The sequence below is a fragment of the Amphiprion ocellaris genome, chromosome 18 (assembly GCF_022539595.1).
Source record: "Amphiprion ocellaris isolate individual 3 ecotype Okinawa chromosome 18, ASM2253959v1, whole genome shotgun sequence".
Lineage (NCBI taxonomy): Eukaryota > Metazoa > Chordata > Actinopteri > Pomacentridae > Amphiprion > Amphiprion ocellaris.
In genome coordinates this window covers 10,790,524-10,804,180 of record NC_072783.1, presented here as the reverse complement: position 1 = coordinate 10,804,180, position 13,657 = coordinate 10,790,524, and the positions used below count along the sequence as shown (strand labels likewise).

The window sequence follows — 13,657 nt, the reverse complement described above, 5'->3', positions numbered from 1 at the left end:
TCAATAGCATTTGGTTGTCTCTTCTCTGGCTACTTTCCTGTAATGATAGTGTTTTGCAGCATCATTTACTAAATTAAGGTGATTGTTACAAGACCATCACAGTTTGTTCCCATGCCCATTAGGCAACTTAGCAACAACTGAGTAGGTTAACTGAGAACAATTCTGGTTTCACAATTTATTAAGACATTAGAAGGACTGCCATGACTACCGGTGCAGAAGGACAGTGGTAGATATACAGTATTCTAGGTGTTTACATCATGAGAATATACAGATAAACTGAAACAAGCACAAGGGACTTTTGTTTAGGAACTGATAAGAAGAATTGTTTATGGAATTTTTTTGGAATCTGACTTTTAGAATTGGTTCTCAGTGCCCAACCCTAGGACTTTGTGTGTGTGGTTGTTACAGGCATTTTATTTACTTTGTTGCATAAAGAGAAACTGTCTTCTCACAGGTCCCAGCTTGTTAGGATTCAACATCCAGATAGGTCTAAGGGTTTTACAGACTGCTACTGTCATCACAATCTTGGTGGTTGGGCTACCTTTAAATCACATAAATGTTATAAATTGTAAAGTAATGGAGAAACAGAATAGAATAATATAGAATAGAAGTTGTATTGTCATTACACAGCGAGGTACAACAAAACTTTGTTTGGCAGTAATCTCTTACAGCAGTTACATATCAATATGTGATGTCAAAAGACAATTGGAAAGAGATTTCAAAAACATTTTAACTTAACATTTAAACATCAGTCTCCTTCATCAGTTGAATGAAATCAGTCTTTCTCTCTTGAAGTACGTTGAGACAAAATGTGTTGATGGTGAGTTTATTCTTAGCACCGCAACCTGCTGACACACGTTAAACTATGCACTGACTTAGTTAAAGCATTATCCAGCACACTAGACTTGTTTTACAGCGTGGAAATAATGACTTTAGAGTGATTTATTTGTTTTATCACAGGCTAGTTTAAACTGATTTTTTGTGTTCCCATGCAGACTGAATTTTCTAAACTAACATGAATGACTCTATGAAGGATTGTTGTTGTCCTCTTTAATGCTCCCTCATGTGTTCTTGCCGTCAGGGAATAGACAAGTATGTGGTGGAGGATGTGGAGGAATGTCGGGCTCAGACTGACCGCTACGTTCGGCCTCTTCATATCATCGAGGGGCCTCTGATGAACGGCATGAAGGTGGTGGGAGATTTGTTTGGAGCTGGAAAGTTGTTCCTGCCTCAGGTAAGTTTGGATTTTTTTCCACTTCTTTCGGTCAGTATGGCTGGACAGTGATGTTGTTTATGTAAAGTTTGATCATAAACAAGCAGACCTGCCACTAGGAGGCTGAACTATGATGCAAGTTTAAAACTAAAACCCAGTCAGAGATAACAGGTATCATGAAGGTGGTCATCAACTTTCTTTGTTAACTCACACTTTCTGCTTCAAACTCTATGCGCGTTCACACAACAGGGAGCGTTTAACACATCATGTGACTCTTCTTCTGCACAAAATGAACCAATCATGTCCCACCTACTTCAGTCAACAGGTTGTTTTAACCTCCTGAGACTCGGCCCATTCATTTATGTCCTCTTTACTGGAAATTTGTTTTTGATCTCTATCTTTTGACTCATTTGAGCTATGCTACTAAATCCTGATATGCTCAGTAGAGGACATCCTGGCCTTTCCAGTGATATCTAATGTGATTGGGTGGGATGAGGGAAACTTTGTTTTCATGCTGAGACAAAATGGAGACACCAATAAAATGCACCTGCCAGGAAAAGAGAAAAGTTAAATCAGTTGTTTTTAAGATATTGTTGTTTTATCGGTGGTAATCGTATTTTCTTGTTTATGAAAATATCAGGATTTATAAATTGAGGTCAGAGTTCAGTTAATCTTTTGTCAGGAAAAATAATCTCCCCTTTATGAATGTCAGCTGCTGTGGACATGAGAACGATTTAATGAGGTTAGCTAATAGCTAACTAGCTTGCTAGTTCTTTGTTTACGTACAAATTTCTGCCCCAAAACACATTTCTTTGGGGGGTAATAAACTCGTTGAATGTGTTTTCTATGTAAAGTAAATAATATAATAAATAAATAGTTGTAAATAACTATGTTTCATACAACCTCTTATATTTTACACAATTGTTATTTAAATTAGTTTCTTAAAGTTTCATTAGAAAATGGATTGACATCCTTGTTTTCTTGATTTTGAAGAGTTATGAAAATCATTCTGTTGTCCACTACAGTGGGCATGTTGTAAAATCTAAAATAAAAATATTTTTGTAAAATTCTAAATTGTGAGTTGTTTTGGCTCCAAAAAAGCAGGAAATCGCAAAAAGAGTTAAATTGAAAGATAATTTTTTCCCTCAGTTCTCAGGAGGTTAATGGAAAACAATGGGGAATATAAAAATGTATGACCATAAAAAGACAGACAGAAGACCTGGTAGAAAACTTTATCCTGTGTTAGTATTTTTATTTTACTGATCAATACAGCCACTTATTTCTAACGGACAGCTGCACAGAGCTGTTAAACTTTAAACTTGAATGATTTAAACATGATATTGTGTTGAAGTGCCTTTAGGTTGGACTCTGTCCCTTAATGCAGAATAGGACAGAAATGATATATGGACCTAGAATAAATCATTAATCATTTTTTTATTGGTCAATATAGCCATCCTTTTATCTATCTTTTTTTTCTGCTGCTTGTCAAGTCCAGGTCAAGTTTGAAAAAATCCAAGATAGAGAATCATGATTTCAAAATATATTAAAGAGGCTGTAAAGACTTAACATTTGATCATTTTAGTGTCACTTACCAATAGCCCACAGCAAACTTTATATTACTTCTGTCATGAGCGTAGGATTATTTCTATGCTTCTGTCTGCATGTATGTCCGTATTGGACACAGTCATCAGTCTTTGTGTGTTTTACAGGTGATCAAATCTGCTCGTGTCATGAAGAAGGCAGTAGGTCATTTGATTCCTTTCATGGAGAAGGAGAGGGAGGAGATGATGGCATCATCATCATCATCAGCAGATATGGAGATGGTCAGTCGCAGCTCAGAATGGATATGTTTTTAAAATAACTTGTTTTCGCCAATATGTTATAATTATTGCAAATTCTTTACACTGGAGATCTACATGAGAAGCAGGTCCAGCACTTCTCTTAGGTTACAAAGTAGTAAAACGGGATAAATTTAGAAATGAAAGAGTTTATGGAATATCCTCAAGATATAAAGTTCTACAAATCAACATAGAGACTGGATAGTTTCTACCGTTGGAGCGCTTTAACAGCAAACACAGGGTCTCCTCTGTCGCAAAAGTCTTAGTAACTGTTTGGAAAACTTACAGTGTTGAACCAGGAGTACCCTGTAGGGCAACATTAAACATTAAAACAAACTAACCCACAGAAACCGTTTATTTCAGCCTGTCCTGTGAATCTCCACCTCATGTGATGTTTATTCTTCTGTCTTCAGGATCCCTATCAGGGCACCATAGTTCTGGCCACGGTGAAGGGAGATGTCCATGACATTGGCAAGAACATTGTAGGTGTGGTGCTGGGTTGTAACAACTTCAGGTAAAACTGGTTTGTGCAATTGCTTTTTTTAATAGTTCACTCTGGATATTCTCTGCTGAGCTTTCTGCTGTTTCCTCATGTTCCCTTCCTTTGATCAATGAAGAGGAACACACACAGCACATTACACAAAATGTACAACTAATAAATGTCATGTTTAGTGTAGTGCTGCCCTGAGAGTGTTGGTGGAGAGTTGTTCTAAATCTGAAAGATTATGTTGAATTAAAATTAACATTTACAGTGAACCAAACTACTTAGTAATTACTTTACTGCACACCAGATTGAGGTATTTTTCCATTTTACAGAACAAACTCACAAAAAAAACTACGACTGAATCCTGAAAAACAGAATACTTCCAGGTGACTGGTGTAATCCTGATTCTCAGAGCAGCATGAGTCAGATGTCTCACTGAGACACGCCTCCATGTGTATCCCTCAAAATTACTATCACATTACACCAAATTCTGATTGACCATGTCAGGTAGAGCTACTTATCCTTTAGTAACCTGCGCTACAATGCAGCATCGTGCCAAATAAGCACCTCTTCTTGCTTCGCCCTAGCAAGGAGGGCTGTCTGCCAGGACACTGGAGATTCAGATGGCTTAGGTTGAGAATAAGGTTTACTGATATCAGGAGAAGTGATACAACAAGCTACACAGTGATGTGAGCACTGGCAGCATCAATTCTGAGGATTCTCTTCAACCTTGGGTATATATTGAGTTGGGAGGAATGCCATATTTAGATTACGACCCAAGATAGAGACAGTTTATCTGCTCTGTAATGTCAGATTAAACAATATCTAATCTTAACCAAGTCACGTTTTTCCTACAGCAGTTGTTTCTCTCATGTATCTTCTTTTGCAGCATCTGCCTTTCTCAGGTTCATTTAGGGACAGAGAGGACCTGAATGTGCTCCCAGCCTCAGTTTGAGAGAAGCAAATAGAAACAGGGGTGAAAGGTGATAACCTGTAGGGTAATTTGAGGTGACCTATAAGTTCTACTACCTGATTTACGGTGACTGTAGTTGACAGATGCAACCTGCATGATATCCTGGGATGTCTTCAGCTAACAGCTACGAGGAAATACCTCAATAAGGGGAAAGAAAAATTTTTCCTTCACACATGCTTCTCTGAGAACTTGGTTATGCAGGACACCTATAGTTGTTATTTCAAGCATTCTTTTTGATGCGTCACTTTTGGCCCTCAGAGGCCAGAGCAGTCCAGTGGTAGAGCCATTGCATTGTGAGAGGACTTCTCTTGTAGGGGCTAGATCAGGACTATAAAAATTGGTCACTTCTCCAAAAACTTCTATCCACATGAACTCACAAGGAACAGGCTAGACACAGCATGTGCAGCTGCTGTTCTTTAGAAAAAGAAAAAGGCTGTGGAGAGAACCATGTGCCAGCCACCTTGAAGACAGGGTGAGGCTTCAGTGACGCCCTGACATGCCCTGTGGGAAAACTGAGTGCATGACGGTTGCATAGGAGCGTGTGAATGTCACTGACCTGCTTTGCAGATGACAAAACCACCAGCAACACTGTCGTCAGAAATAGGTGTCGATAGCTGACCTCCTCCAGTGGTTCACCTGGGGACCCGCAGAGCCCATCCAAAGCCTCAGTCAAGCCCCGTCCTGTTTGACCGAAAAGTACCAGGTGCTAGTTCGGTGCTAGTTCAGTGCTGGTGTTGTGTTGGTTCAAATCTTGTTCCTCCTAAGAACTGGTTTGCTTTTCCATTGGCAAGGAGCCAAGTTAGAACCATGTCAATACATCACTGCATGTGTAGCCGTTCAACAACGTTCGCACATCGTAACCATGCAAGTGCTGTTCCTGACTGTGCAAGCCTACATTGCAATCTAGAAGCAAATAAAACTGTTAGTAGCTACTTGTCTTCATCGTAGTCACAGGCAATGGTGACTACATTTGAGAAGACAGGTAATTGTCAGAGATGTTTTGATTCTTAACGTGTTAGCATTAGCTTGGCTACTTAGCTTCGACTACGTTTACATCCATTACATAGAGATTAAACAAGCGCAGTAAGTTGATGATAGTATGTTTGTGTGTATAGATGATCTTGAGGTTAATTGCGAGGCAGAGGTCAGCTGTTGCCTGGTCACATCCGCTATCATGCTACTGGCGTCCATATTTACTGGCTTTCAAATACACTAATACTACTACTACTCGCTTATTGTTTAAAAGTGGTGGTTCTGTGTTTCCGCCGTTGATCGTTGGTCACCATAACCCCACCCGTGACGTACTCGGTTCTTATCTCTGTCCCAGCAAAGAGTTGGTGCCTGAAAAGCACCAGTTTTTGGAGCCTGGAGCCGGTGCTTAGTTGGTGCAAACACAAAGAACAGGTGCTAAGTCAGGCACTGGCTCTGAACTAGAACTGGAACCAGCCTGTTTGAAAAGGGGCCACAGAGGAGCCAGCAACCTGAGAACAGGGAGTAGCCTGCACACCCCTTCCATTACATGACAGGCCAAGTCAAAGATGTTTGCTACACTTGCCTCTTGTTTGCTGAACAAGTCTTACAGAAATGACAAAACAGGGCATTGAAAGGAGATGCGTCCATCCCTCTGACACCCTCTATTTACAGTTCTAAAGAGACGTAGTGTTTATTACCCTGTGAGGAAGCATAAAAAATGATACCACCTATAGACCAGACATTTACAGCCAGATGCTCTGAGTTTGGGTGCCATAGTTTTTCCCCCTGCCTGGGATAGCATGTTCTGCATAGGGAAGCTGCCATAGCTATCTACATAGGAGCTGCTGTATCTCCATTAGCTAGTGCATGGTTGGCCAGTGCAGAGCTATCAGAATTAGTGTGTGGCAATGCTCCCTCACTCTGGACAGTCGGGGTATCAGAGCCAATGGTGGGAGAACGTACAGGAGAGCAGATGTGTGCGAGCATGTTCTACCTCCAGGAACATGTGTGGCTTTCAGAGACGGTCAGTTTTCATGCCACCTCACTGACAGATGATATATCCCACCTTTGTTAAAATGTCTTTTCTCAGCAGATCATTTAGTCCATTGAGAAATAGAAAAAAAAAACACATTTCAACATGAGAAACGCCGCTTAGAGCTCCAGATAACTTATGTAGGACCACTGGAGATCTCTGCTTCTCACAGACCAGCCCCTCACATTTCCACAGACAGTTTTCTGTTCTCTAGTGGCTACTTTCTACGACAGAATGGAGCACATTGGCACCTCCTGCTCCAGGAAAGGTGGATGTCGCCAGCCAAATCTCATTCTGCAGTGACTCCCTCTCCGTGCATCATAATGCACAGGGTCCAGCCTGAAAAAACAGGAAAACAGCTGCTGGAAACCTCATGTACAGGTGACCAAGCCAGACTACCAAAGTGTCTGAAGCAAACAGCACTAGTAATTGGAGGCATCATCTGAAAGGAACAGGTGGAAGCATGAGAGGCAGGCTCTGAAACCTTTCGCATAAATTCTGCACTGTAGATCGCTGACTTTTGCAAAGTTTATCATACAACTTAAGTCAACTACTGGCGGTCCTCGGTTTACGACGTCCTTGACGTATGGCGTTTTGTCGTTACGTTGGAACTGGTTATGTGGAACTAGTTGACGAGTGGAACGGACGAATATTTCGTCATGCGACGCTATAAAACAGCTTTGTTTACATTTGCCCGTTGTACGCCACCTTGGATTGTGCTACATTCACTAACTTTTTGCCCTTCATTGTGGCTCCCAAGCATTAGTCAGACTCTTCTGATTGCAGTGCTTCGAAGAAAAGGAAAGCCATCTCCATGTGTGTTGTCTTCACTGCAAAGTAAAAGCTGCAGCTATCCAACTAGTTAAACTTGTGCTTGCAAAATGAATTGTGAGTCGTAGCAAACTTCACTTCTTTACTGTGGCTCTTGATATATAATGAGTGAAAACTGCAACAAAAACAGAAAAAAAAAATGAAGTTATTTACTCATGACATTGCCTGTGTGGCGTTTACAAAGTAGAGAGCCGTGCATCCAGAAAAGCACGTACATTTGTAAAGCTAAACATCAAAATAGTGGACAGGAAGTGACAACTTTCAACAGACAACTTCAAAATAAAGGCCTTTTCAACATAAAAGTGCATCGATAATTCTGCTTTAAGGGCAACACGCCATGGAAGGGAAATGAGATATGATAAAAGACTCGGAACAGGGCGAAACACTGACAAACATCAGCATTATTAGATCAAGTTGTAAAAAGAGTGGAACATATTGTTCTATCTTCTTGTAAAATGACTCGTACATGCATGAAAGCCATTGTTATTCATGACTTTTATGAAGAACTGATCAATATCGTGATGCACGTAACGGTTTTGTTTCGCCGGAGTTCCGACTTACAGCGAAAATCGACTTATCAATCTGTAGGAACAGAATTCTGATGTAAGTTGAGGACCCCCTATATGCAACTCTGTACTTGTAAGTGAAAAGCAAACTTCCTCAGATATTCCCTGTGTCACCTTGGTGCACCAGACAACAGGGATGCTTTCATGAGCATCCTGAATTAAAATTTTCTGAGCTGTTTGTTCAGGGCCTGGAGATCTAGGATAAATCCAGGAATCCTGCCCCCCTCTTGGACACACCGTCTAATACTGATTGTGTTATGGGACCATTGTAGTTGCAGATCACGACTGCGACATTTGGCAGACTGGTTTGTACCGCACAGCGCTGTGCAGAGTGCATTATTTGGGGTGCAATCATGCATCAACTCCTGTGTGGAAAGCTATGAGTAGACTAATTTAACTACAGTTAGTTTCCTCAGAATGTGATTAACACGGAGCTAGGGCGTCTTCTACCAAATCCCTTTCTGACCATAAAATTAGGATGTTTAAGGGATGGTGTCAAAAGGAGGGACATGTTTTCCATGTCTGGTTGGTCTGATTTTGTTATTCTTGCAGGAATTTATTGCCGAACAAGAAGTCTTCCACTCACTTGAGGTGGCTATTGCTATTCTACTGCTACTGCTGTTTGTAATGTGGGTTTTGAAGGCAAACCAGTTAACCAGCATTCTTTGGTCTGCCATTCTATGAAGGGGATGCGTTAGCTCCCCCCTGTTTCCAGGCCATCCATCCGAACCACTGGAGGATGTCGACTTGAAACATCTGTCTTTGAGGACAGTGTGGCTGGCTTTTGCATCTGCCAAGAGAGTCAGTGACATTCACGTGTCACTTCACTTTGCTCCAGGACATGTCAGTATGCCACTGAGGCTGTGTCCAGTCTGTGGATTGTATAATTATGTAGACAGGGGTAAGGGGCTTTGGGGAGTTGACTAACTTTTCCTGGGCAAAACCCCCATAGGGGCAAACATATTACATAGCATTAGTTCTCTCACTTGATTGTTGGGGCTATTCCTCTCTCCAGTATAGCCCAGGATCTGCAGATGCTGGTTGGCCTTCGGGCTCATTCTACTTTTGCCCTGGCTAAGTCCCCCACCCTGTTTAAAGGAGGTTTTCATCCAGGGTGTTTCTGCATTGATGAGCTGCTCTGCACCTTTTGCCTTTGTCTGGTTTTAGAAACTGGACATCGCTGTTCTAACTGTGGCTCATGCAGTATTTAGATCTGGGCTCTTGTTCGAACCTGTTTTCGATAAGCTTGTCTGACAATATGGAACTCCCCGTACCCATAGTAAGACATGGAAACAAACACTATGAATGAGAACTACAGTCTGGGTTAATGTACACTGTAACTTGGGTGTATCCTGTTCCATATAGTGTAGTGTGTATTAGATAATACTGTGAAAAAATATATTGTTTGAAATAAATACGGGTGTGTTTCAAGGAAAAGCAGAGAGGAACATTTATGTGACTGCCGTTGGCTTAAATGTGGAATGTTTGCTGTGCTCTTTTGCAGAGTGATCGACCTGGGCGTGATGGTTCCCTGTGATCGGATTCTCAGAGAGGCAGTCACACAGAAAGCAGGTATCACATATGATGTAAAGTTAATACTGCATTGTCAGTAGCAGGTTCTCACAGACACTTTATACAGAATTTATATGATCAAAGGAAGACTGTAGGGTGATAAACCTCTGCAAACTGGATGAACCAAACGGCATCAAAGGGCAATCTCTCAATCAATTGATCTCTCGGTTCAGCCTAATCAGGTAAGTGGAAACTGCAGGCATCCTGTGGCCGCATCCCCAAGTGGGCACTCCATCAAAACACGCCCCTGAAGTGAATCTTAAAGAGAGAGAGCGGTTAACAAGGGTTTTTTCACCTCAAAACAAAATAAATTTTTTTCAAAAAAAGCACATTGTTTATATTAATAATATGAATAACCTATGAACAATATGCTCTTTTTGAGAAAAAAAAAAAAAAAGCATATCCAGATATGTGGATTCCAGATCTTAGGAGGTTAAATGTAAATATATTATGACAGGAGTTGTTTTTGCTTTTTCCTGCAGATATTATCGGTTTATCGGGTCTCATCACTCCCTCGCTAGATGAGATGATCTATGTGGCCAAAGAGATGGAAAGACTGGGAATGACAACACCACTGCTGATTGGTGGAGCCACCACATCAAAGTAACACACATGCACGTACGCACACATACACACACACCCAACATAGTGCTTGTTTGGGTGATTAGTGTGTTTTCTATTCGATAGGACGCACACAGCAGTGAAGATCGCTCCCCGCTACAGTTCACCTGCTATCCATGTTCTGGACGCCTCCAGGAGTGTCGTGGTGGTGAGAGTTCAGCTTTTCAACAATCTAGAACAATAGAGGAAAAATGATGGTCTGTGGGCCAAATCCAGCTATGCGACAAAGATATTTATACACCCAACTCAAGCCGACATCGTTCATTTAATTAAAATTGTGGACGATCTTTTAACAAACTTTACCGTGGCTTTGTTTAGACACACCCATGACAGTGATTCGGAATCATGATACACATACAGTATTGGACAATACTGAACTGCTGATAAACCTAAGGCTAAACCTAAACTACTGACAGTTTTACTGAAATGGAGACTGTATCGGTCAGAATCTAACTGCAAATGACACTGCTCTTTACTTCAGACAGCAAAAATATGCAGTACCTTTTATCATTATTTAAGATTATGACAACAGAATGTTGTTAAAGACAAATAGTTTAATGAATAATGGAGCTGAGAGTTTCACTGAATGAAATAAATAAATTGCAGAGGGTGTAAACAATTCAACATTAGAAATGTTAAGAATGTTCTCATCTTCATTTGAATCCATCAGTTAATGAGAAAACACAGCGTAGGTTCAAAAGAGCTTTGTTAAGAAATCCTTCAAGACCCCTGGCTCTGGAGCAGAAATGACTTCCTTTGCTAGCATTTAATTTTAGCATGACACTACATGTCACTGAAATCCAACTAATATAAATCAATATAAGCCCCTTTTCTATAATGATTTAGAGGGTTAATATCAGTTGATGTGGTGGCAGAAAGCTGAGAGCTTTGAGGAGTCCAAACTGTGGTGCATTTTCTGTTTTCCTGTTTTGTCAGTGCTCACAGCTGCTGGATGAGGCAGTGATGGAGGAGTACTTCGAGGACCTGAAAGAGGAGTACGAGGAGATCAGACAGGAGCACTACGACTCCCTGAAGGTAACGCTGGCCGTAGAAACACCCAGCAGAGTTGTGGAGTAACCACGAGAGGAGATTTTACACCTGGTTTGAGTGACCCACGCTGACAGCCTGTTTTTAGACCAGTTTTACATTCGCCTTTGTCATCTCTAAACACAAGCTGTAGTAGTCAGCAGCCTCCAGACCAGTTAAAGTGCACGTGAGCCCGTGCACACAGCTGCAGGAAATCACCCCAAAATTGCTGATGTCTCTTAAATGATTGAAGATTGCATCACCTCTCGACAACATCATTACTTCTAAAATTAAAAGCAAAATATTTCTCAGTTAGGAACAATCAAAACCATATACTACAGAAAGATTATTGCAAAGACAGGCCACAGAGTAGAAGTTAGAAAACCTGTGATCATGAAAACAAAACTGAGACATCTGTGTTCCTTTTTCATGAACATGCAGTGATGGTGTTCACATGTCATGAAAAGATGGGCGATGTCTGCCTACACGTCTGCATTATCGTTCCAAATACAAAAAAAATTGCCAGAAGATGAAAAATCTTACAGTGAAAAGGATAAAAAGAGAAAAATACAAGAGGATGGATGACCAACTAAAACTAATCAGGAGGCACAGAACAAACCAAAGTACCACTTTTCAGAGCCGTGGTGTCCGTCCTCCTAAAATGACACGACTTACAGCATAGTCTAGTCTAGCTAGTGAACAGTCTAGCTAAAACAGAAGGGCTGGTGCCTCAGACTAACAACAAAAAGCAACAGAAGTTTCCGTGACGGCTCAGACATTGTGAAGGACTTTACATACCGTCAACTTCTACAGACAAAGAAGAACAAAAACTTTTGCTCCTTGGCTTAAATCTGCAAGGTGTCAAGCTTGGTTGCCATGATTGTTAGATAGAGAGATGGGTAGATAGATACTTTATTAATACAGAGGGAAATTCAATTGTTGCTTGTGTTATTACTCCACCAAGAAACGCAGTGAGTTATGTAACGATCGGCGTTGGTTTGTCCGTCTCTTAGTCTATCTGTGCACAACATGACTCAAAAACAGACTAATGGATTTAAATTAAATTTCCAGGGAAGGTCAGAAATGACACAAGGACCAACTGATTAGATTTTGTCAGTGATGTGGCTTATAATCTGGATCCATGGATTTGTTAAAAATTTCTATATCATTGCAAGATAGCGGCACGGTGTCACTGTAACCATGACAACAAGTGAACACTACGTCAGCTGCCTGCTGACGATCACATGATTACGATCCTACTACAAATCCACTGCTGCTGAGAATGCTATTGCTTAAAGATTTCAGAAATCAAACAGCGACTGAGCAGCCTTGGCGGAGTACTGCACTCTCTGAGTGCTGTTCTTGTTAAACCAATGAGAGCAAATATTAGACTGACATCAGTGAAGTACATCGTTCTTAGGGAATTCTGCGATGTCGAGAGACAAACGAGAACACAGATTCAGAGACACTCTGGAGATTCAGATGGCTTAGGTTGAGAATAAGGTTTACTGATATCAGGAGAAGTGATACAACAAGCTACACAGTGATGTGAGCACTGGCAGCATCAGTTCTGAGGATTCTCTTCAACCTTGGGTATATATTGAGCTGGGAGGAATGCCATTTTTAGATTACGACCCAAGATGGAGACAGCTTGTCTGCTCCGTAATGTCAGACTAAACAATATCTAATCTTAACCAAGTCATGTTTTTCCTACAGCAGTTGTTTCTCTCTCATGTATCTTCTTTTGCAGCATCTGCCTTTCTCAGGGTCATTTAGGGACAGAGAGGACCTGAATGTGCTCCCAGCCTCAGTTTGAGAGAAGCAAATAGGAACATGGATCAAAGGTGATAACCTGTAGGGTAATTTGAGGTGATCTAAGTTCTACGACTTGATTTATGGTGACTGTAGTTCACAGATGCAACCTGCATGATATCCTGGGATGTCTTCAGCTAATAGTTGTGAGGAAATACCTCAATAAGGGGAAAGAAAAAATTTTCCTTCACAGCGGTCAGGTATTGATTTCATGGGATTAATCAACAACTGTCATGACACAACATGGCTGGTTCACTTTTAGTTACACTGAACTTTTGACTCGTTAAAAACAGGAAAACACTCACTGTGATGTTCAACAAAACCTAAACTTAAACTAGGCAAAGAGAAACTTGACATGCAGTAACTGAAAAGTCTGAAAGGATACCAGCAAAACGTGTTTTTCATAAACTAACAGCAGAAAAGGAACTGGATTCACAGGGAAAGGTGGACAAGAAGCTTATCTTAGCTAGAAAGTTGCTAGAAACCAGAAAGACAGAATCAAATCTCTTTTAGTCTAACCCGCTCTGCCCTTCTGCAATCCAGATGTTATTATTTGAAAACCCCTTCACTATGGGAATTTACACACTAAAGATTACAAGTTTTTCCTGAAGGTTTGTATTGTACAATAAAGCAGCCCAGCTCGTTTTTTCAGTTAATTATCCAACTGAAACAATTCCCCTGTCGTGATTTTGAGGGAACCCCATCGATGCATCCTT

The 13,657-nt window shown here is 40.9% G+C and overlaps 1 protein-coding gene across 3 annotated transcripts in view; it reads left to right on the top strand.

Moving 5' to 3' along the window:
• mtr (5-methyltetrahydrofolate-homocysteine methyltransferase) overlaps positions 1–13,657 on the top strand; it is a 49,449-nt gene that overhangs the window by 24,951 nt on the left and 10,841 nt on the right. For all 3 annotated transcript variants that reach the window (XR_008599545.1, XM_055004719.1, XM_055004720.1), the window contains 7 exons: positions 1,082–1,234; positions 2,923–3,036; positions 3,465–3,565; positions 9,415–9,482; positions 9,965–10,085; positions 10,170–10,251; positions 11,040–11,138. Coding sequence is in view for 2 of the 3 variants with exons in the window: in XM_055004719.1 (XP_054860694.1) it covers positions 1,082–1,234; positions 2,923–3,036; positions 3,465–3,565; positions 9,415–9,482; positions 9,965–10,085; positions 10,170–10,251; positions 11,040–11,138 (738 nt within the window). In the remaining variant the exon portion in view is untranslated. The remainder of the gene's footprint in view (positions 1–1,081; positions 1,235–2,922; positions 3,037–3,464; positions 3,566–9,414; positions 9,483–9,964; positions 10,086–10,169; positions 10,252–11,039; positions 11,139–13,657) is intronic.